This window comes from Lachancea thermotolerans (assembly GCF_000142805.1).
Source record: "Lachancea thermotolerans CBS 6340 chromosome D complete sequence".
NCBI classification, from domain to species: Eukaryota; Fungi; Ascomycota; class Saccharomycetes; order Saccharomycetales; family Saccharomycetaceae; genus Lachancea; species Lachancea thermotolerans.
This window is the reverse complement of record NC_013080.1, coordinates 615000-635594: the sequence shown is the minus strand read 5'-3', so window position 1 is coordinate 635594 and position 20595 is coordinate 615000. Positions and strand designations below refer to the sequence as shown.

Sequence of the window (20595 nt, the reverse complement as noted above, 5' to 3'; positions counted from 1 at the left end):
AACAACAGCCCAAAGAAGAATAACAGCCAGGCGGCTGCTCGAAGCGGGGTTCCAATCTCATATATTCAAATTACTAGTGCCTTTAAAGCTAAATACTCAGATCTTGCGGATGTAGTTTTGACACTACCTCAAAAACTCATCGCCAAGAACGAACTGTAGGGGGCTATTTTTGACAGAACTTTCTATATAAGCTCCCTTTGCGTTTCAGCATTTGTACCAAAGAAGCCCTTGTTCTCTCGAGATCAAAGCGAAAATACGAAGGAATTGGCATAATCGGACCTTTCGAGGATGATGCAAGCTAAGAAACACACTAAGACCCACTCTACTTATGCCTTTGAGAGCAACACAAACAGCGTGGCGGCGTCCCAGATGAGGAATGCTCTGAACAAGCTGGCGGATTCGGTTAAAGACGAAGACACGCGCAGCAAGTTCGAAGGGGAGCTCGATTCGTTCTTCTCCTTATTCAGAAGGTATTTGGTTGAGAAGGCTTCCGGGAGCACTTTGGAGTGGGACAAAATCAAGTCCCCTAACCCCGAAGAGGTTGTTGACTTTTCCGTCATTGAGCAGCAGCCGGAGAATGTGTCCAACTTGTCCAAGTTGGCAGTTCTGAAGCTGAACGGTGGGCTGGGCACATCCATGGGCTGCGTGGGCCCTAAGTCTGTTATTGAGGTTCGCGATGGCAACACGTTTTTGGATTTGTCGGTGCGCCAGATCGAGTACCTGAACAGGCAGTACGACAGCGACGTTCCTTTGCTGCTGATGAACTCTTTCAACACAGACGCCGATACTGCTCATCTAATTAAGAAGTACTCTGCGAACAGGATCAGAATTAGATCTTTCAACCAGTCGAAATTCCCACGTGTTTACAAGGACTCAATGTTGCCTGTGCCTTCTTCGTACAATGACGAACTTGACTCCTGGTACCCACCAGGTCACGGTGATCTTTTCGAGTCACTGCATGCTTCGGGCGAACTCGACGCATTGATTGCTCAGGGCAGAGAGATTCTATTCGTCTCAAACGGTGACAACTTGGGCGCAACTGTCGATTTGAAGATTCTGAATCACATGATCGAGACAGGCGCTGAATACATAATGGAGTTGACCGACAAGACTAGGGCTGACGTTAAGGGAGGTACTCTCATCTCCTATGACGGACAAGTGCGCCTTTTGGAAGTGGCTCAGGTCCCAAAAGAGCACGTCGATGAATTTAAAAACATTCGCAAGTTCAAGAACTTCAACACCAACAACTTATGGATCAACTTGAAGGCTGTTAAGAAACTTGTCGAGTCGAGCAGTTTGGAAATGGAAATTATTCCAAACCAAAAAACCATCAACAGAGGAGGGCACGAGATCAATGTTCTTCAGCTGGAAACGGCTTGCGGTGCTGCAATCAGACATTTCCAGGGCGCCCACGGTGTGGTCGTGCCTAGATCTAGATTCTTGCCAGTCAAGACCTGCTCTGACTTGCTGTTGGTTAAATCCGACCTGTTTTGTCTTGAACACGGGGCTCTAAAGCTCGATCCCTCGAGATTCGGACCTAATCCTTTAATCAAGTTGGGATCTCACTTCAAGAAGGTTTCTGGATTCCACGCTAGAATTCCTCACATCCCCAAGATTGTGGAACTTGACCACCTAACCATAACCGGTAACGTCTTCCTGGGTAAGGGCGTTACACTCAAGGGAACCGTTATCATTGTCTGTTCGGAAGGCCAAAGAATCGACATTCCCAACGGGTCAGTTCTGGAGAATGTGGTAATCACTGGAAACCTGCAGATCCTAGAGCACTGAAGCGTCGCAAAGAATTCAAGAACGCATGAGCTTCTTTGCTTCCTTGCAAGCTCGTAAGACGTCTTTAAAATCTACAAGCGTTTCTCTCAAAGCGCTATTGTAGTCAAATAGGCAGGCCGGTAGGCATTTTGTAGAGAACAGAAGATTTATTGTGGAGAATTTCGAAGAATTCACTGGCTGGAACCACTAGCAGTTCTAACTCTCTTACGTTCAAGGTGTGTTGTTCTCAATCATCTTGTGTTTTGGTCGTCCGCTATGACTTACGTATAATTTAATCACAAGATATTAATAAAGGATGCCCCTCCCACAGAAGGTGTGATGAATAGGCGCACTAAGGACGCAAGATGGAAATTGACGGCAATACAATATTGTTCATCTTTGTGATCCTTTATTTTTTATATTCGAGCCCGTCAGGCGATGGTGTCACGTCCCAGTACGAGTACAATCAGCTTCAGACGCTAAGAGCTCAGTATAATGATGAGCACTCTCAATTTGCTAATATGACACTCAGCGAGAACTTCCGAAACATCACAGGTCTCAAACTTAGCTACGAAGATGTGCTAAAATCTCCAGGCATTAACGCCACATACCCAATCGCTGGGAAAGACTACAATCACTGGTCGAGTAACCAAGGCCACATGATACTCCCCGAGAGCGTGATCACCGAAATCAGGGAGGATGTGTGGAGCGGCAAAGAAGGGGTGTTTCCACCTAACATAACAAGTACTCTACACGGTCTCATTAAGTTAGACTCGAACAAAGATTATCAAAAAGTTCCTATGCCAGTGCCAGAATACTACGAGCCTCCACATGATTTTTCTCAAAACTTCAATGATCCATATGTTGATGACGGAACACTCAGCAATGGTCAACATAACGTCACTTTCAATGAAGGTCAGGTTGTTATCGAGATTAAAGCAGCAGACACGGCATTGGCTTATTCTGATGCAAGGAGGCCCTCTTTTTTCAATAGCCAAAGTGATAGGTGGCGGATGCTGCACGTCAACTTGCACTTTTCTGACTTCCACGATGAAGAAAAGCACTCAATTAACAGCAGAGCAGTTTACGACATTAAAAGAGGACGTATTCTGGCCATATCAGAGAGCGCGAAATTCCATTCACTGTTTGCCTTCCCTCATTATATGAGTCTGAAAGAGGACGATAAATTAGTTTTCGACGAAGTGAAGCTTTTAGTTGAAGAGTATTGGAATGCCTCAAATTTTGTTGATACAAGGACAATGAACTACTTGCAAGAATCATATGCCGTTGCTAACTACAAATGTGAGTTCCTTGCATACTTTCAGTTGAGCCCTTGGTCCGCTTATAGTCCAGAACAACTGAAGGTTATAGATGACGAGCTCACATGGCCTTTAGGGAGACGGGCTAATTTATCGAGTCTTCCACCCATCAATATTTCTTCTGGTATTGTTTATTCACCAGATTGTGGCATCAACCTTCGTGTGAGCAGCGTCAGTGGCCCTCGGTACGAACTGCATGTGAGGAAAATGAGAGATACATTGCTGTTTGGGATAGTTTTGCTTGCATCTCAAATCTATTTATTATTGATTCAAATGCAGCATACAAACACGCCGTCAATGGTCAATAAAATATCCTACTGGTGTTTCTCTTTGATGAATTCGGTTGATGGATCGCTGGCTATAATATTCTTCTTTATGACAAGCGCAATTCCAGAGCTTTACTTGCCACTTGTAATATGCTCATTTGCCTGTTTGATCTTGGCTTCTGTTTTTGAGATGCGCTACTTGATATCTATCTATGCATCACAAGCAAACGAGCAAAACGTGAGCTTCACGACATTACTGCGGCGAAACACGGGTTCTGAAGAGAGGAATGCGCCAACAGTTATACCTGATGAAGCCACCATTAGCAGCCACATGTACCGGAGGTATATTCTTATGATGTTTCTCTCCATGGTTCTTATTCTCAGCGTTGCAACTTGGTCTAGAAGGATCAGAACCCCATTTGAGTGCGTTGCCTTTTTTGTTCTTAACTCATATTGGGTTCCACAAATCGCGAGGAACGCTATCAAGGGTAACGAGCCAAGAAGAAGAAGGGCTTCGCCAGGTGAATCACAAGCACCAAGGCAGAACAAGATGCCATTGCTCTGGAGTTTTGTTATTGGCACTTCTATAATCCGGTTCCTTCCCGTGGCTTACGTCTTCACGGTTCCCTCGAACATATTTTACCACCACAGAGACATACGTTATGTTGTTATCGTTGCCTTGTGGATTCTGTTCCAGATTGTTATACTTTATTCGCAGGATATTATGGGCGCCCGCTGGTTCCTACCAAAATACACAATTCCTGAAGGCTATTCATACCATAAAGGTATTTCTTCCGCCGACTTATTGGAGCATGGAAGCTCTCCAAACTACAGTATTGATTGCGCTATCTGCATGAATGACGTTCCCGTTTACGTTGACGACATTCCGAAGACACACAAGGTCGATAAGGAAAGTTACATGATAACACCATGTAGCCACATATTCCACACTCAGTGTTTAGAGAGCTGGATGAGCTATAAACTACAGTGCCCTGTGTGCAGAGCACCGCTCCCTCCTCTTTAAGTTTCTGTATATAATTTTATGAAATGAATCTCAGTCACGTTAATACTTATCTCGAGTAAGATCGAAAATAAACTGCGTATCGAAACGAAACACACTTCCAAAGGTTAAACTCTCCCGTGCAACGATGAGACACAATACAGAGTAGGTCGGCAGTTATTGAGTAAGCTCTTGTGTAATATCGAGGGGAAATAGACTAACTCAATTTACAGAGTCAAGGCATGTCTTTTTGACATGGATGGACTTTTGATCAACACCGAAGATATCTACACGCTGGTTACAAATGAAATTTTGACTGAATATGGGAAAGGGCCTCTTACATGGGACTTGAAGGTTCAGCTCCAAGGCTTGCCTGGACCTGAGGCATGCCGTAAGGTTTTGGATCATTTCCAATTACCCGTGACACCCCAGGAGTTCGACCGGAAAAACATTGAACTTCAGTGCAAAATGTGGCCCAAGTGTTCTTTCTTGCCAGGTGCTTTGGACTTGATTAGGTATCTGCACTCTAAAAACATCCCGATTGCGTTGTGCACTTCTTCTGCGAAACATAAATTTGAAGGTAAAACCAGCCATTTAAAGCATGGATTTGAGCTGTTCGACGCAATTGTAACCGGAGATGACCCAAGAATTCCACCTGGGAGAGGTAAACCTTTCCCAGATATATGGTTAGTGGGGCTAAAAGAGCTGAATAACAAATTCAAGGCAAACATTCAGCCCGAGGAATGCCTTATTTTCGAAGATGGTGTCCCCGGTGTGACAGCGGCAAAAGCCGCAGGGGGCTACGTTGTGTGGATACCGCACCCAGACGCATATGATGTTTTAGGTGATACTGATGCTATTTTGGATGGCAAGGGTGAACTTATCAGCTCCTTGGTTCACCTTGACAAGGCGAAATTTGGGCTTTAATTTCGGCCTTGCAAAATCAAAGCTCCACACAGCGGACGGCTGAACGCTCAAAGATAAAGATATACATACGAAGAACTGCTGCTCTCCTTTGTTTACTACAGCGGAGAGTGCTTAAATAGGTAAGAAATACTCTCACCGTTATGTAAACGGCGGATACTCTCCGCCAAAACAGCACTCACATCTATGACGTCCAGTTTAGGGCAAAGCTTCATCTTTTCCTCAAAAGGAACTGTGTTAGTGCAAACAACTCTATCCAACTTAGAGTTATTAATATTTTCAATGGCTTTTCCTGATAAAACACCATGTGTGACAATAGCGATCACCCCCTTTGCACGATTATCCAGTAGCACTTCCGCAGCCTTCGCCAATGTACCACAAGTGTCAGCCATGTCATCGACAATGATACAAATTTTATCCGTCACGTCGCCAACCAGCACCATTCGAGAGACTTCATTCGCGCGAGCCCTTTCTTTATGAATAAGCGCAAAGTTCAAGTCAAGTCTGTCCGCCAGAGCAGCGGCTCTCTTAGCTCCACCAGCGTCCGGAGAAATGATAATCGCTTCGTTAAAGTTAATGTGCTCGCGAATATACCTCACAACACTAGGTTCAGCATAAAGATTATCCACTGGGACGTCGAAGAACCCTTGTATTTGTGATGCGTGCAGATCCATGGTCACCACATGATCGCAGCCCGCTGTGGTCAACATATCCGCCATAAGTTTCGCGGTGATGGGTGCACGGCTCTTGTCCTTTCTGTCTTGTCTTGCGTAAGGGAAGTTTGGAAGCACCGAAGTGATTCTCCTAGCTGACGCGGTTTTGCAAGCGTTGATCATGACGAGGAGCTCCAGAACACGGTCATTCACTACCCCTGATCCAATTTGCGTGATAATAAAAATGTCCTGGTCTCTCACAGACTCACCGATGGAAAATGACACCTCGCCGGTGGGGTCCCGCTTCAGTTTAGTGTCAGTTAGCTTGAGGCCCAGACGTTTGGCCACTAGCTCCGCCAGTCCGCGGTGCACATCGGGGGCCAATAACTTAATTGAATTTGTAGCCATGATGGACAACGCAGTTGCTGAAAAAATATCCCAAACAGAACAGCAAAGGGGAAAACTACTCTCGGTAGGAAGATAAGCGCTTGGTGAACAACACAATCAGCTAAACACTTGGTTCATTCAAACGACTTAAAACTTAAATTTTAAGAGCTCTTCGAAATATATGAAATCCTGATTGCCAATCATTAAAACTTTTAAATGGAAAAATCCGATGGACCTAGCTGGAAAAAAAAAATTTGAGCATGCATGTCTGTTTGTGATAAAGTGATATCTATATCAGCCTCAGAGCAGATCTAGATATACAAATCAGCGGACAAGCCGAACGGTATCTCAACGTCCAAACTCCACCGAACCTGATACCGATGTGGGGAGAAGAGTTTTTTTATCGGCTCAAAAAGCTACCTTCGCGCAAACGCGAGTTGATTCAAGCTTAATAAAGCCAGTTGTGCTGATCAATTGACCTGATGCAAAATAGCAAGAGCTGCTCCATGAAAAGTTGGTGGACGTCTTGTGGTTTTATCATTTACTTCTTCTTCCTGCTGTTCTTTTTGGGTTTCATAACCAGGGTGCCCTGCTTAACGCTTTCATCCGCATCCTTTAGCTTTTCCTGGGACTCCAGGAAAAACATCAGGTCAGTCACCTGCTCTTTCAGCTCTTGGTTTTCAATAACACTCTGTTCCTGCTGTTTCTGTAAGTCTCCAATGGTGTTACTAAGATGGTCTAAATTTTTCTGAAGCGCTCTTGAAAGGAGACGCTCTTCCTCGAGCTGTTTCCGCATTTCGTTCACTTTGTGTTCACTTTTGGAGCGAGTGACAACAGCTTGTAATTTCAGTTCTTGTATTTGTTGCTGCAAGCTGTGTACAGACTTCAGTTCTTCTTCGTTGATTTCCAATTGTCGCAGTTTGCTCTCGTAATACTCACGTTGAGACTCGAGCTGAGAAAGGAGCACCTGTACGTACTCTAGATGGTATTCCTTGTCCCTCTTTCCACTGGAGTCGCGCGAAGATGAAGAGCCAACTTCAACAAGTTTCCCATCAACCTCATTTTGAACCAAGCGGTGCACATAATTGTCGCCTGCATAATCCCATACTCGTTGTGTCGCCACATCCATGGAAAAGAAGTGGGCAGTATCTTTAAAGTGTTGCACTGCGTGCTTGAAATTATAGCGGCCGCATCCGACGTTCCCACAGATCAGGCATATCCATAGGTTCTCGTTGGCACCGCAAGTGCTGCAGCGAACACCTTGCCGTAGCAGTGATGATTTTGTAACCTTCAGGCCCGAGTACCGGCACACTGGACACCGGCTGTCTTTCCATTTGTTCAGGCACTGGCAGTGGAAGGTATGCTGACATGGGATCGTGGCCAGACCTGTGACCTCCGAGTCTAGCCGTTCGAGGCACACCGGGCATGTCGGAAGCTCAACGTCTCCAGTTTCTTTATGGCCAGTGAAGGGGTCGTTCATCAGGAATTGTGAACCGGCGCTTTGCGGTTTAGGAAAGAGGCGCTCTTGAAACACAACCTCCTTGATACGGATAACATGGCACGTCTCGGGATCCATCTGGTTGAAGTTGCGACCGTTGTACTGCTCTTTAAAGAGCGCCGCAGACTCTGGGTCTCGGAACTTCATCAGGAGTATGAAACTGTAGCCTGCATCCTTGTTGCTCCGAATGATTCGGAAATGCGACACTCGGCTAGTCACCGCGTCACCCAGAAATGAATGCAACAGATCACGCGCGCTGAGGTAGCTCGGCACAAACAAAACGCTTATCATCGTATCGTCTCCAGGAATTCGCAGCACGCTGTCGCCCGCGGTCCCGGCATCCGGCTTCTCTTCACCAATCTTGAATAACCGCACAATTCCAGGGCTCGAAAACTCGGCCTCAATAAAATTGTCACGTTGCGACATCGCATTCATGATACCGATCTTAACGTCTTCGTGCCTCCAGTCTTCGGTGGCGCTGTCCTCGAGATCCGATCTGACAGTCGTACTTTCTGTCGTGGTCTCTTGCTCGTCGCGAATCCAGAACTCGTGTGCTTTCTTAGCTTCGTTTAGCACGTCAAGTTCGATGACTAGGCGGTACCGGAAGCTCATACAAGGCTTTTTGGGCCTAATGAATACTTGCGCCGATCCTAACACGATGCTCATCTCCGGGAGCCTTTGATCACGTTTGATGGGAGACCTTAAGTTGATGCGTACATAGTGACCAAATCACTGGCAGCGCTTGTGCCCTTGAGGCGCCGGCTGTGCTCCCCGCACGCGTGCCGCGAATAGCCTCGTGTGCCGTCCAAACAAGCGCTGCACTATGCTTCTACATTTGACCAACCCCGCGCCTCTTTTTGAGCCTTTAAGCGCTTTATGGGTGAAGAATGACCTTTTCTGTGCAAGAACTTGTACGGCGCTAAGTTTGCAGTATGAGCGCCGCATAAAACACCCGCCATTGTCGCTTGTGTATGCAGTCTTTCAAGATGTTTTAGTAATACGGTTTCTGCTCTCAACAGTGCTAAGCTAAGCAACCTCGCGCTCCTCCATCTCTGAGATGCAAAAAAAAGCTGTCAAAGGAAAGCTAAAAGCCAAAAAGCCACACCTCGCGCTACAGCACAGTGTCATCAGGAAAAAAGCTGACAGTTAAATAGCCTCCAAAAGACGTATGGGAGCTGTGTCAACGCTGAGGAAAATGTACAGTATTTGCTAACGCGCTCTGATCGTCACGCTTTTCTAAATCGCGTACTATAGTTGGATCTGTGTTTTCTCGTGAAGCATCAGTAATGTCTCTAAAAAATGACCAAGAGGTCGAGGTTATTGGCATTGCAACTTCGCAGTCTTTAAGCAGCGACACTCAAGATGCGGGGGCGCTAAACCGCGGACATGTCAGAGAGAATCTGAACAGGTCGCTGACACCTCGTCACATCAACATGATCTCAATTGCAGGAGTGATCGGGACCGGGCTCTACTTGGGAACAGGTAAAGCACTGGCTAACGGTGGGCCCGCCTCGCTGCTGATTAACTACGGAATAATAGGACTAGTGGTATACCTGATTATGTTGTGTCTGGGTGAGATGTCCACGTTCATGCCGATATCCGGCTCTTTTTGCTCGTACGCCAAAAAGTTCGGGTCCGGGTCGCTGGCATTCACACTTATGTGCAATTACTGGTTCAATGATGCTGTATCAGTGGCCAGCGATCTGACTGCTCTGCAGCTCATCTTGGACTACTGGAAAAACCCAAACTCGCACTTTCCGTACTGGGCTGCGTCATTGATCTTCTGGTTCGCGCTGCTGCTGCTCAACGTCGTTCACGTTCGCGTTTACGGCGAGGCGGAGTACTGGTTGGCCTTGCTCAAGGTCATCGCGATCATTATGTTCTTCATCATCTCCATTATTGTCAATGCAGGTCACAACAGCGACCACGCCTACATTGGGTTCAAAAACTGGGGTGTCGGCGACGCTCCGTTTGTTAATGGTTTCAAGGGCTTTGCGTCTCTGTTTGTGTCATCCAGTTTCGCTTTCGGTGGAACAGAATCCATTACTCTCACGGCTGGGGAGGCCGTAAACCCTGTTAGAAATACTCCTAAAATCATCAAAACAGTATTCTGGAGAATTTTAATATTTTACGTATTCACAGCCTTTTTCATTGGCATGAACGTTCCTTACAACTATCCAAATCTCAGTGAAAAGTCGGTCATGACTTCTCCCTTCACCATCGTCTTCCAGATGGTGGGGTCCAGGGGTGCTGGGTCTTTCATGAACGCTGTTATCCTAACCAGTGTAATCAGTGCCGGTAACCACGCGCTGTTCGCGGGGAGCAGAGTTTTATTCAATATTGGGCTCGAAGGCTACTTTTTCCCCAGCTTCATCACCAAAACTAATAGGTACCAGGTTCCATACGTGGCAGTATTAATCACATGGGCTGCTGGCGGTCTGTGCTTTGGCTCAAGTTTCATCGGTGCTGGCACACTGTGGACGTGGCTCCAGAACATTGTTGGTGTATCGAATCAGCTTGCTTGGCTTTGCATTAGTGTGATCTCGATCAGGTTTAGGCGCGGGCTCGCCAGGCAGGGGAAGACGCATGAGCTACAATTTGTCAACTGGACCTATCCCTATGGCCCATATTTTCTCGTGGTTTTTGTAACTTTCATCATCTTTGTTCAAGGCTGGTCGTCGTTTGCTCCTTGGAGTGTTTCCGACTTCTTTTCTTACTACATTGAACTGATAGTGTTCGTGGCTTTATATGCATTCTGGTGGCTCTGGAAGCGCGACTCATTTGTGAAGAGCGACGAGATGGATTTTGTCACGGACAAATACGTTTCACCGGAAGAGGAGGTGCTACTTAATGAAAGGCTCGATAACCTGAAGGGCTGGAAAAAGGTGCGCCAAGTGGTGGACGAGTACTTCGTTTGAAGTAGAGTTAAGAGTTGAATGTAATAATCTATAACGTTTAGTGTTGAGAAACATTGTATATATGGCATAATAACGGACCAGTGGCGAAAGGACACTCCAAACGGAGGTCAGCTCTTGTCTCTGAGAGAAATGGGATTGAATTAGCGCGTTTTTACAAATCTCACGCGTCTGATCTTAATATTTAAGTTGAGGTCACATGTGTGTTACGAGTCAGCACAGTGACTTCTGCTTTAATATGAATAAGTGTTATCAACTCATTGACAGACCATGGCATCCAGAGAATCGGTTGCTTTCCAAAGGGTTCAGCCTCACTGCGTGAACTTATCGAGACAATCGTTCTTGCCTAGAGATGTCTTTAATCCAAATTCTGTTGTTTTGCTAGAGGGCTTGCGGTCTCTCGAGGAAGAACTGAAACAGCTAGAAAATGAAGGAGTGAGTTTATCTCCCAAGTTTGCAGACTACGTGTTTGTGCCAATTGCGAGCTTGTTGCGGCAAGACTCTCTAGGCTCTTCACAGACGGAGGCACTTTTACAGGTAATAGGCCATCTCGTCTCGCTGTGTTGGTCATCAGCGGGCTCATTTAATAAGGCGCTCGCTCAACAGCTCTTTGCACTAGTGACGTTCTTGATTAGCAACGACAAGGACAATACATGCCTTTTGACCAAAACCCCTTCATTTCAGCTGACAGGGTGCATTGTTCTAAGAAAGCTCTTCAAAGCTTTTGCAATTCAGAAAGCCAGCGGGAGTTTCGATCACTTCGCAGATCCTCAAAATTTGCCGAGTTTAGGGCATTCAGTGACTATTTTATTGGATATTCTTGGAGGAAATGATAATGAGATTGACCTTCAGCTCGCGGCTATCGAGGCATTACATGTCCTCTATCAAGAAACGCTGAACGACGGCGAAATTATCTCTTTTATAGTTCCGGGGAATGTGTCGGCTTTTTCCAAATTACTTCTTAAACCGGGGTTGACTGTGAATCCTCGCGTGGTATGTTCTACCTTGCGCCTGTTCGCTGTCATTATTTGCATAGTATATTCTGATTTCGATCTCCATGTTGTTGAGCATTCACCAAGCGATCTTAACGAATTGTTGGAAGAAGCAGAGAAGCCTTTCGAGACAAACATTGCCATTAATGAAGTGGATTTCAAAAATAGGAATCTTCATCGGGACATCAAATGGCTCAGGGCTACGTCTGCTCAAATAAATAGAGCTCTAAAAGGGGTTCTACCGAAGCTTGTCAAAAGAGACAACGGCAGCATAAACTTAGCTCTATGCGAGTTTATATCGGCTCTAATGAAGCACTGCAGGGCTTCTCTCAACAACTGTCAAAAGTTGTTTTTCTCTGTTGCATTGGAATTACATTATGTTCCAGGTGAGCTTGTGCAGACACTTGAGGGAACCAGAACTTTGAAGCTCATGGTTGATAACAAGGTCACGAGAATCTCGAATGCCATACAATTCGAAGACATAAAGGCTCTCCAAACAATACAATATGGACTTCAAACCTTATACTCCTACCAATGTCTCGATTTTGAAATGGTTGATGGGTTGGTGTTCAGTCTCAAGTCCTGCGTCAGCGATTTCTTAGAACAAAAAAACTTGCGGTTCACCGAAGGAAAGCTTAAAGAGCAAGGAGGCATGGTTATTGTTGGTCAAGATTTTTTGACACTCACAGAGACTTCACAACCATTGCTCCCAAAAATTTCCACAGCTTTGGAAGAGACGTTGTCTCAATTGCTTCACACCTTGGGAACGTGTTACTCAAGGGATCATATCCAGGGAACAGTCAGCGAGCTACTTACGTTTGATGGTTCAGAGAGCGGTTTTGGCAAAGCTGTTTCACTTTGGATGTCAGCTAACTTACTTAAGGCGGCTTCCGAGGTGCTGCCGGACGCGCATGACATTACCGATGAGTTCATGACGTTTGAAAACGACGAACGAAAAGTTGCTGATCTACCATTGGAACCGATAGAGACATGTTATGCTATCCTTGAAAGCTCTGTGGCCCTTATAGATGAGGTGAACCAGAACAGCGCAGCCTTACACCACGACTCAGAATTCCAAGTGGTTGTAGGTCTCAAGTCTATTCAAATTATGAGCGAGACTCTGGGCGAAGAATTTCGGACAGAACTAATCGATATTTTATTTCCTGTTGTTGACTGTTTGGCGTCCCCATCTTCAGCTATAAGGCATTTTGCCCAAACAACAACACTTTCGATTGCAAAGTCTTTCTATGGGGGCTCGATACATGACCTACTCCTGGACAATATTGACTATCTTGTGGATGCTATATCGGTCCGCTTGAACAACTGTATGACCAAAAGAGTACCTACATTACTCATGGTTTTATGCAGAGTCGGCGGCTACAATCTGATAAAGAGCTTTAAAGATGTGCTGGAAATTATTTTTAGGCTTTTAGACTTCTATCACGGCTATGAGGATTTATGTTGCGAGTTTTTCCAACTTTTTGAAGTGATAGTCACTGAAATGAGACACACATACTTAAGTTCTACCGATGTGTCGCCTCGACTAAAAAACGAGCACTCAGTATCCAGCAGTTTCAAGCCCTGGGGTATGCAGAACATTCTACAAGTTTTGGATATTCTTGATAAAACTGGAGAAAAGGGCATTCATGAAGAAGATTTTGATGATCTTGACAGCAACCAAGACGACCCTGGAACTTTCCAAGAGTTCTTTGACAAGAGGGTTCATGAGGTCGACAGTGATGACGAAGATGAAGACATTCAACCAACAGAAGGTCAATCAACTTCTTCTGGGCACGCCAGTGACAAATGGTTCTCCCCCATACCGCGGGATTCGTACCGCTTGCTACTTCAGATTGTTGGGTACGGTGATAGACTCCTCACACATCCCTCTCGTCAGCTTAAAGTCCAAATATTGCAGCTAATGAGTAGAGTGTTTCCTATGCTTGCTACTCAACACGATATGCTACTGCCTCAAGTTTCAAAGTCTTGGGATATAATAGTTCAGCTTTCTTTGGACCCCGATTTTGCTATAGCCAAGGTTGCATGCGAGTGCCTACGGGAACTAATCCATTGCTCAGGCGACTTTGTCACAAAAAGATTCGTTGATTTATGGGGTGCACAGAAGGCTCACTCGCCGCTTCTCGGGATTGCTGCTCCGAAGGGAGTCGCTCCAACATTAAGTTCCAAGAAGTGGCTAACTTCCCCGAAACAATTTCCACCTATCACGAGGGAGGCTCTGGTATCACTTTCGGAAATGTTATTGGAAGGAATTGTCCAGACAGAGCTTTTTACCTCAGAAGTTCAAATACAAGAGATGGTTTATTGCTGTTTGCTAGTGTTACCTAAGGAACATGTTCAGTCAAGATCGTTGTTACTTGGCGATATTGTGTCACTCTTATCATTGTAATGTAGGCATTCGCATGAGAAAACGGAAAGCGCACGTTGGTTGGTGTGTTTGTTCTACAAATTTTGTCGTTTATCTATATCTTCATCTCAGTGTTCAGATGATTATCGACTTTTAGTTTAAAAAAAATTCATTGATGAAAATGACCAAGGCGCTCTCTTCACAAAATAAAGACAAAGGCGACGAAATACACATCCGACGGCCTCCGCTACTCAAAATAGCTCGTGTTTATTGGGAAATAGTGGGGCTCTCCCAGTAAGTGTGCATTATTGAGGATATTTTTACTCAAGCAGGAGTCGTGAGTCCTTGGTTCGCCCTCTCTATTCGTGGTAGTCCATTTGCACCCGGCAAGGAATGTCAGAAGATGAGTATTACATCTCTCCTCATGAAACAGCGCTAGCAGTAGTCGCCACGGCGATGAAGAAAGCGAGACTTACACTGACAACTTTAGCGCTGAATTCATTGGCTGGCGGCGTTCTCTTCAGCACTGGTGGATTGCTCTATACATCATGGCACGGGTCAAATCAGGCGATACTAGAAAATGATCCTGGTGTTCTGAATTTCTTGGGGGCCTTCACGTTCTCTATCGGGCTTTTCTATGTTGTAATTAATGGTACGGATCTGTTCAACTCCAATATTTTGTTCTTTTCTGTGGCTGCCCTCCGCGGCGCTGTGTCAATTTATGACCTGCTGATAAGTTGGACTGTTAGCTGGATAGGCAATTTTACGGGCACGCTCTTTGTCGTTTATGTTATGTGCCATTTGTCAGGAACCACAAGTTCTGCTGATTTGGTATCTTTCACGCACCAGATGGTCGCTAAAAAAGACTCATCAAGCTTCATTCAGACCTTTATCAAAGGTATTGCAGGCAACTTCTATGTTAGCCTCGCTATCTATCTTCAGTTAATGGCCAAACCGCTGCACGTAAAATACCTCATGATGACGCTGCCTATTTTTACGCTTGTTGCAGCTGGCTTTACTCATGTGGTAGCAGAAATGTTTCTCTTAATGGTTGGAATGTTCAATGGTGCTGAACTGTCAATTGGTACATTTGTGTGGAAACATATGGTTGCGGTGACTTTAGGCAATATCATTGGTGGCAGTGCATTCGCTCTCGTCATTCCTTACTACCTGCACCTAGTAGTAGTTGAACAGGACAGAAAACGCTTGGCTTTACCTAGCTACGAAGCCAGAGACGAGCAACCTGAAATCAACATGGATTCTAGGGTTGTGAGGGTTCCTACTCAGGAGGCAGAAAAGGTTGAAGAGGAGGCAGAGGAGAACGAAGAGATGACTTCTGAAGAAAAGGCCAACCTCGAACTAGCAAGCAGCGATTCCTCAGCTGAAGATCGAAAAGCTGCTCCTCCTGTCGAATATAGACCAAGACTTTCGAGTACAAGCCTTTCCAGGACGTATAGCAACTTGCGGCGGCTAAATACTAACAAGTCCTACTCTAGTGTGCGCTCCGTCAAGTCGCTCCCCCACAGGACACCTACTGGCGTCTTTCCCGTTAAAGGAATGGCATCTCCAGTGAGAACAAATTCAGGGATACCGCCACAAAAACGCGAGGAATCTCAAGGACTTGGAAGATTTAGTCGACCACTTAGCCGCCGAAGTTCTCAAACTTCTTCCCTGCGGCTCTCTAAAACCCTTGGTTCTTCTAGACGGAACTCAATTTCTGTTTTACAGAGGCCAGGCGGGGCGTTCGCTCATAGGTCCAAATCTCTCCCCCATATCGGACTTGTGGGTGAACGCACTCATTTCGGCACAAATGACGTATTAGAGGAGAAAATGGGTACTAAGCTTGAGAGGGCGTTGACGCGGATAACTTCCCGGGTTTCGCGTGAGGGCAGGAATAGCCCTGGGTTTGGACTCCCGTCCACCACTCAGGACATATTTCCTACAAGCACAGGGCTGGGTCTGCATGAGTCAGACGCGACCGCATCGTTTTCAATGGATGATCATTCTTCTAGCAGTATGCTAGATGGGTTGCCGGCGAATGGGAGGAGATCACGTACCCCTTCGATACAAAAAACCAGCATTCAGGATCTATATCTCAAACCTAGTACTAGTGATAACCTTTCAGGGGCTATAAATGAGACATCCGGCAGTAAGAGCCCTCCAACCCAGCCACAGGGCAAAAATTCTCCAAGTGATGGCACTTCTCAAAAAAGTACAAGTTCACGCAGCATTCCGACCATTCGAAGGCCCTCAAGCATATATGTGCCAGACGCTGTTGACCAGAGGAACTCAGTTTACAACGCCGGATACAAAAATACTCTATTGAGGAATCATATGACTCCTGATAATGACTACGATGAAGAACAAAGCATCAAAGACGCCTGAGGCAGTCTGTGGAACTTAACACGGCGTCTTTACTGGCGCGCACACATATGATTAGTACCGACTTCTGAGCGTTGGCGAATTTCAGTAGAGGTACTAAATAAACTGTAAATATTCTAAAGTCGATTAAGAGACTAGTCTAACGGCCTTCGGCCAATCCGCTATCAAAGACATGTGTATGAGCTGCTTGTATCCGAGCGTGTCACGTGAAAATATCAATTGCAGAAATGCTAACGCGACTGGTTTCAGACGCGTTGCATGTCATCAAGTTAAACAGACCAGAGCAAGCTGGGAACACAGCCGACTACAGTCTGATGGTTGGAAGCAAGTCGAGGTTGGAGTCTGATTTCTCCATTATATCAACAATCAAGAATAATATCCCTACCCAACAACTTCTTATCAGATTGGAGCGCTTGCACGAAGAACTTTCCAACCTAAAGCAAGAATCAGTTGACCTTCGCTCGCTGGAGAGATATCGAGCTGACCTAATTGATAGGAAGATACTTAGGAATAAAGACCATGGCGTGAGGGCATTCGCGGCATGTTGCTTGAGTGACATATTGAGACTTTACGCTCCTGACGCGCCGTACACGGACAAGGAGCTTACTGAGATCTTTCGGCTGTTTTTAGCTCAACTCAAACTACTGCAAGAACCTGAGAATGGTTACCTCACTCAGCAGACATACCTGATCAACAACTTGTTGGAATACCGGTCAATAGTGATTTTGACTGACCTGCCTAGTTCCTCGCAACTTGTCGAAGAGCTCTTCAATATATTTTATTCTCCTACTAATAGCACCATTCAGGGAAACATGTTCACGGCGATTGGCGGGATTTTAGGGGAAGTTATATCTGAGTGTGACTCTCTTCCTATGTCGGCGCTTAAGATGGTTTTCAACAAGTTTCTTTCCCACAAACGCGCGGAATCGCTGGATGGTATCAATTACAAAAAAGATCCTGGCTTTGAGATTAGCTTGATCATATGCCAAACATACTCTAATAGACTAGGTCGGCACTTTATCAAGTTCTATTCTGAGATAATGTATGAGGTTCTAGGTGAGAGTGATATCCACGAAAAAGGGATAGCATCGAGCGCTTATAAGACTCTTGTTAAAATTGGAAACCTGACTTCTGAACTATGGAAGTACGCTCCAGAGTTGGTTGGGTCTGTTACGGGCTTGCTTTATCAACTGCTTTGCTCTGATAATGAGCTCTTTCGGGAATCAGCCACGAAATGTGTGAGTAAAATGCTCGGAACTCACTCGCTCATAAATTTTGCAGTTGCACACAGCGACACTTACAAGATTTGGCTCAGCAAAATGGCTGACATTAGTCCTCATGTTAGGCAGGCGTGGGTTTCTGAAATACCATCGATTTTGATGAGCCGAAGTGACCTGTCCGATGATATATCAAAGGGCTTGGCCAAAGCACTTATCGATTCTGACCACACGGTCCGCTTAAGTGCAATTCAAACCTTCCATGAGGTGCCAGTGAAACGCCTTTGGGAGTGTCTTCCAAACGCAGCCGTTTTTGCAGGCCTCGTACACTTAACAAGAGAGACAAGGCGAGATCTTCGGGACGAATGCATTGATGCAGTTGCTAGAATCTATACCGAGTCCATTGAGAGTATCCCGAAGACAAATGAAAACAAAGAAATTTGGGGCGTGGTAGAAACCATACCGTCAGCTTGCTTCAACTTGTATTACATTAATGACTTAGAGATAAACATGAAAGTTGACTTACTCACGTTTGAAAAGTTTTTGCCGCTTGGGCTGAGTAATGAAGAATTTGTTCAGCGGCTTTTGACTCTATTGCAAGGGTTCAATGAGAAAGCGTTCTCGTCCTTTTACGCCTTTAACAGAAGACAAGACCAAATGTCGACGGTGCTTTGGAAATTCATAGAGTTTTGTGAGGAGACTAATTCTCAAAGTCCAGCAGCCAGCCTGTCTGACACTAAGCTCATCAAAACAGTTGAATGGATTAGCAGTGGGTTTCCGTCCCACTTGAACGTTGAGCAAATATTACTTGCTTTCAGAGAGCTCAATGACCGGAGACTATATCGTCTCATTAAAGTCGCTGTCGCTGAGACCTCTAAACACTTGACAGTTCGCAACGCAGTTTCTGAACTCTTCAAAAGATTAGAGGAACCAGAGCTTTTCCGGAAGAAAAACATCAAGATTGAATCGAGATTCACCAGGGACAACTTTTCTACCGTCTTCCGAGTTCTAATCTATAGGGCAGCGCCAATCATTTTCAATATCTCAAATCTTCCCAGCTTCCTCAACACATCTGACTCCTCAAATGAGGACGAAAAGGCTCTTAAGCGCCAGCTTATTGATAACATATCCATCATTAAACCAGGCATTTTTAAAGATCAAGTGAAGAACCTGGTCACCATAATTACGGAGGGCGAAACGACCGGCCCCGGAAACACTTTGAGCCTCGCAGAAGCCATGAGAACCGTGTACAAAATATCCAAGGACAAGCGCGAGCACTTGGACATTGAGGAAAACACTTTTTTCTTCCAGAAGTTGGAAGATTACGCGAAAGAAGGTAATCCGCTTGAAGCAAAGTACGCAATCAAATTGTTAGGACTTGCGCCTAATGCCGCGGAATATTTGTCAGAGGTTGCGACCGCCATCCTACCTTTGGACCTCAAATCAAAGCATTTTGCTTCGAACGTTTTGGTTTTGGCCGAGATTACCAAAATGCAGCCTCAGCTTCTTGAGAAAGACTCGACAGAAATCGTCGGGCTCTTAATCAAAGATGTTCTTTTGTCCAATGACGTGGTTGGAGATGAGGATGACCAGCAGGCATGGTTTTCCGATGAGGATATATATACGGGCAAAGCGGACGCTTTGAGCGCCAAGGTATTTTCTTTGAAGCTGTTTGCGAACAAGATCAAAGTAATGGCGCCTGACGCGCATGCTGACGAGATGACCCATGCCTTCACGGAGAGGACTTTAAAGTTATTTTTTTATCTTGTGGCCAGCGGGGGTGAACTAGTCTCAGAGTCAAACACCGATAACTATCCCACTCCAGCCAACTACCAAAACAAGCTGAGATGCTGCGCTGGACTACACATCCTGAAGATCACAAAGATTGCGTCGTTAAGCAGATTTATCAAGCCGCAGGACATCAGCAAGTTGATGAACCTTGTGGAGGATGAGTCACTCGAGGTGAGGAGCTCATTCATTGGAAGGTTGAAGGACTTCCTCGGCGATGGGTCTATCTCTATCAAGTTTCTTCCCCTGGTGTTTTTTACAGCATATGAGCCGGATCAAGCTCTGAGAACAAGCACGAAAATGTGGATTAACTACACCTTGAGCAAAGAAAACTTTAGGAAAGGAACTTTTTTTGAGCGCGCGCTCCCACGGTTGATACACTTCATCGCGCACCATCCGGACGTCGCGGAGGGACTTCGGCTTCGGGAAACTGCTTTTCTGACGGGTTTGACTACGGCGATTGACTACTTGGTGTTTTACGCGGACTCCGTGCTGAAGGCAAGTAACCTGGCGCTCTTGTACTATTTAGCGGGAAGGGTGAGGCAGTACAGGGACGCAGTGACCGAAGAGGACAACGAAGGCGAGGACGAAGACGAGGACGAAGAGACTGACCAGACGTCCCACAATAGCAGTTCAAACATTTATATTATATCTGAGCTGGCGCAATTAGTACTCGGTGAATTCAAAGAGCATCACGAATGGACGCTGTCATCGTACCCTGGGAAACTCAATCTGCCGTCGGATTTATTTGAGCCATTCGAAAGTATTGACGAAGCGCGCAAAAATACATTTGAGACCTATCTCAGAACAGAAGACACGCGTAGCCTTCGGAAGGTGATAGCTGCCAAGGTTTCCCGCCTTTACCGGCGCACCAACGTGCACAAACCTTTGGTTCAAAAGAGAAAGAATCCCGAAAGCAGCAGCCGGCCCAGAAAAAGGGCGCAGGCATCTGTACACTCTGACGCGGAGCTCGAAGGCGAGTCCGAGGATGATAGCTACGTACCTTCAAGGTCGCGCCGCGGCGCAGTAGGCGAGACAAGAAAGAGTTCAAGGCCCAAGAAGGCTGTTGATTACGCGGACGACGAGAGTGAAGAGGACTAGCTTATATACATAGGTGCTACC

General features: G+C 45.7%; 9 protein-coding genes across 9 annotated transcripts; 7 read left to right on the top strand and 2 right to left on the bottom strand.

The window, feature by feature from the left end:
- Nucleotides 1-288: 288 nt before the first annotated feature.
- Nucleotides 289-1788, top strand: KLTH0D07238g (UTP--glucose-1-phosphate uridylyltransferase; the record flags this gene model as incomplete). Its single annotated transcript, XM_002552990.1, has 1 exon — nucleotides 289-1788. The coding sequence occupies one exon, from the start codon at nucleotides 289-291 to the stop codon at nucleotides 1786-1788; it is 1500 nt and encodes a 499-aa protein (XP_002553036.1).
- Nucleotides 1789-2132: 344 nt separating this feature from the next.
- On the top strand, nucleotides 2133-4376 carry TUL1 (ubiquitin-protein ligase TUL1; the record flags this gene model as incomplete). The annotated part of the gene is made up of 1 exon (XM_002552989.1): nucleotides 2133-4376. The coding sequence occupies one exon, from the start codon at nucleotides 2133-2135 to the stop codon at nucleotides 4374-4376; it is 2244 nt and encodes a 747-aa protein (XP_002553035.1).
- Nucleotides 4377-4607: 231 nt separating this feature from the next.
- On the top strand, nucleotides 4608-5279 carry KLTH0D07194g (haloacid dehalogenase superfamily protein; the record flags this gene model as incomplete). Its single annotated transcript, XM_002552988.1, has 1 exon — nucleotides 4608-5279. One exon carries the CDS (start codon nucleotides 4608-4610, stop codon nucleotides 5277-5279), a length of 672 nt encoding a protein of 223 aa, XP_002553034.1.
- A 95-nt stretch (nucleotides 5280-5374) lies between these two features.
- On the bottom strand, nucleotides 5375-6337 carry PRS3 (ribose phosphate diphosphokinase subunit PRS3; the record flags this gene model as incomplete). The annotated part of the gene is made up of 1 exon (XM_002552987.1): nucleotides 5375-6337. The coding sequence occupies one exon, from the start codon at nucleotides 6335-6337 to the stop codon at nucleotides 5375-5377; it is 963 nt and encodes a 320-aa protein (XP_002553033.1).
- A 520-nt stretch (nucleotides 6338-6857) lies between these two features.
- On the bottom strand, nucleotides 6858-8480 carry ETP1 (Etp1p; the record flags this gene model as incomplete). Its single annotated transcript, XM_002552986.1, has 1 exon — nucleotides 6858-8480. One exon carries the CDS (start codon nucleotides 8478-8480, stop codon nucleotides 6858-6860), a length of 1623 nt encoding a protein of 540 aa, XP_002553032.1.
- Nucleotides 8481-9100: 620 nt separating this feature from the next.
- On the top strand, nucleotides 9101-10732 carry KLTH0D07128g (KLTH0D07128p; the record flags this gene model as incomplete). The annotated part of the gene is made up of 1 exon (XM_002552985.1): nucleotides 9101-10732. The coding sequence occupies one exon, from the start codon at nucleotides 9101-9103 to the stop codon at nucleotides 10730-10732; it is 1632 nt and encodes a 543-aa protein (XP_002553031.1).
- Nucleotides 10733-10999: 267 nt separating this feature from the next.
- On the top strand, nucleotides 11000-14128 carry TTI1 (Tti1p; the record flags this gene model as incomplete). The annotated part of the gene is made up of 1 exon (XM_002552984.1): nucleotides 11000-14128. One exon carries the CDS (start codon nucleotides 11000-11002, stop codon nucleotides 14126-14128), a length of 3129 nt encoding a protein of 1042 aa, XP_002553030.1.
- A 351-nt stretch (nucleotides 14129-14479) lies between these two features.
- KLTH0D07084g (uncharacterized protein) lies at nucleotides 14480-16471 on the top strand (the record flags this gene model as incomplete). Its single annotated transcript, XM_002552983.1, has 1 exon — nucleotides 14480-16471. The coding sequence occupies one exon, from the start codon at nucleotides 14480-14482 to the stop codon at nucleotides 16469-16471; it is 1992 nt and encodes a 663-aa protein (XP_002553029.1).
- A 224-nt stretch (nucleotides 16472-16695) lies between these two features.
- On the top strand, nucleotides 16696-20574 carry PDS5 (sister chromatid cohesion factor PDS5; the record flags this gene model as incomplete). The annotated part of the gene is made up of 1 exon (XM_002552982.1): nucleotides 16696-20574. One exon carries the CDS (start codon nucleotides 16696-16698, stop codon nucleotides 20572-20574), a length of 3879 nt encoding a protein of 1292 aa, XP_002553028.1.
- Nucleotides 20575-20595: the final 21 nt, after the last annotated feature.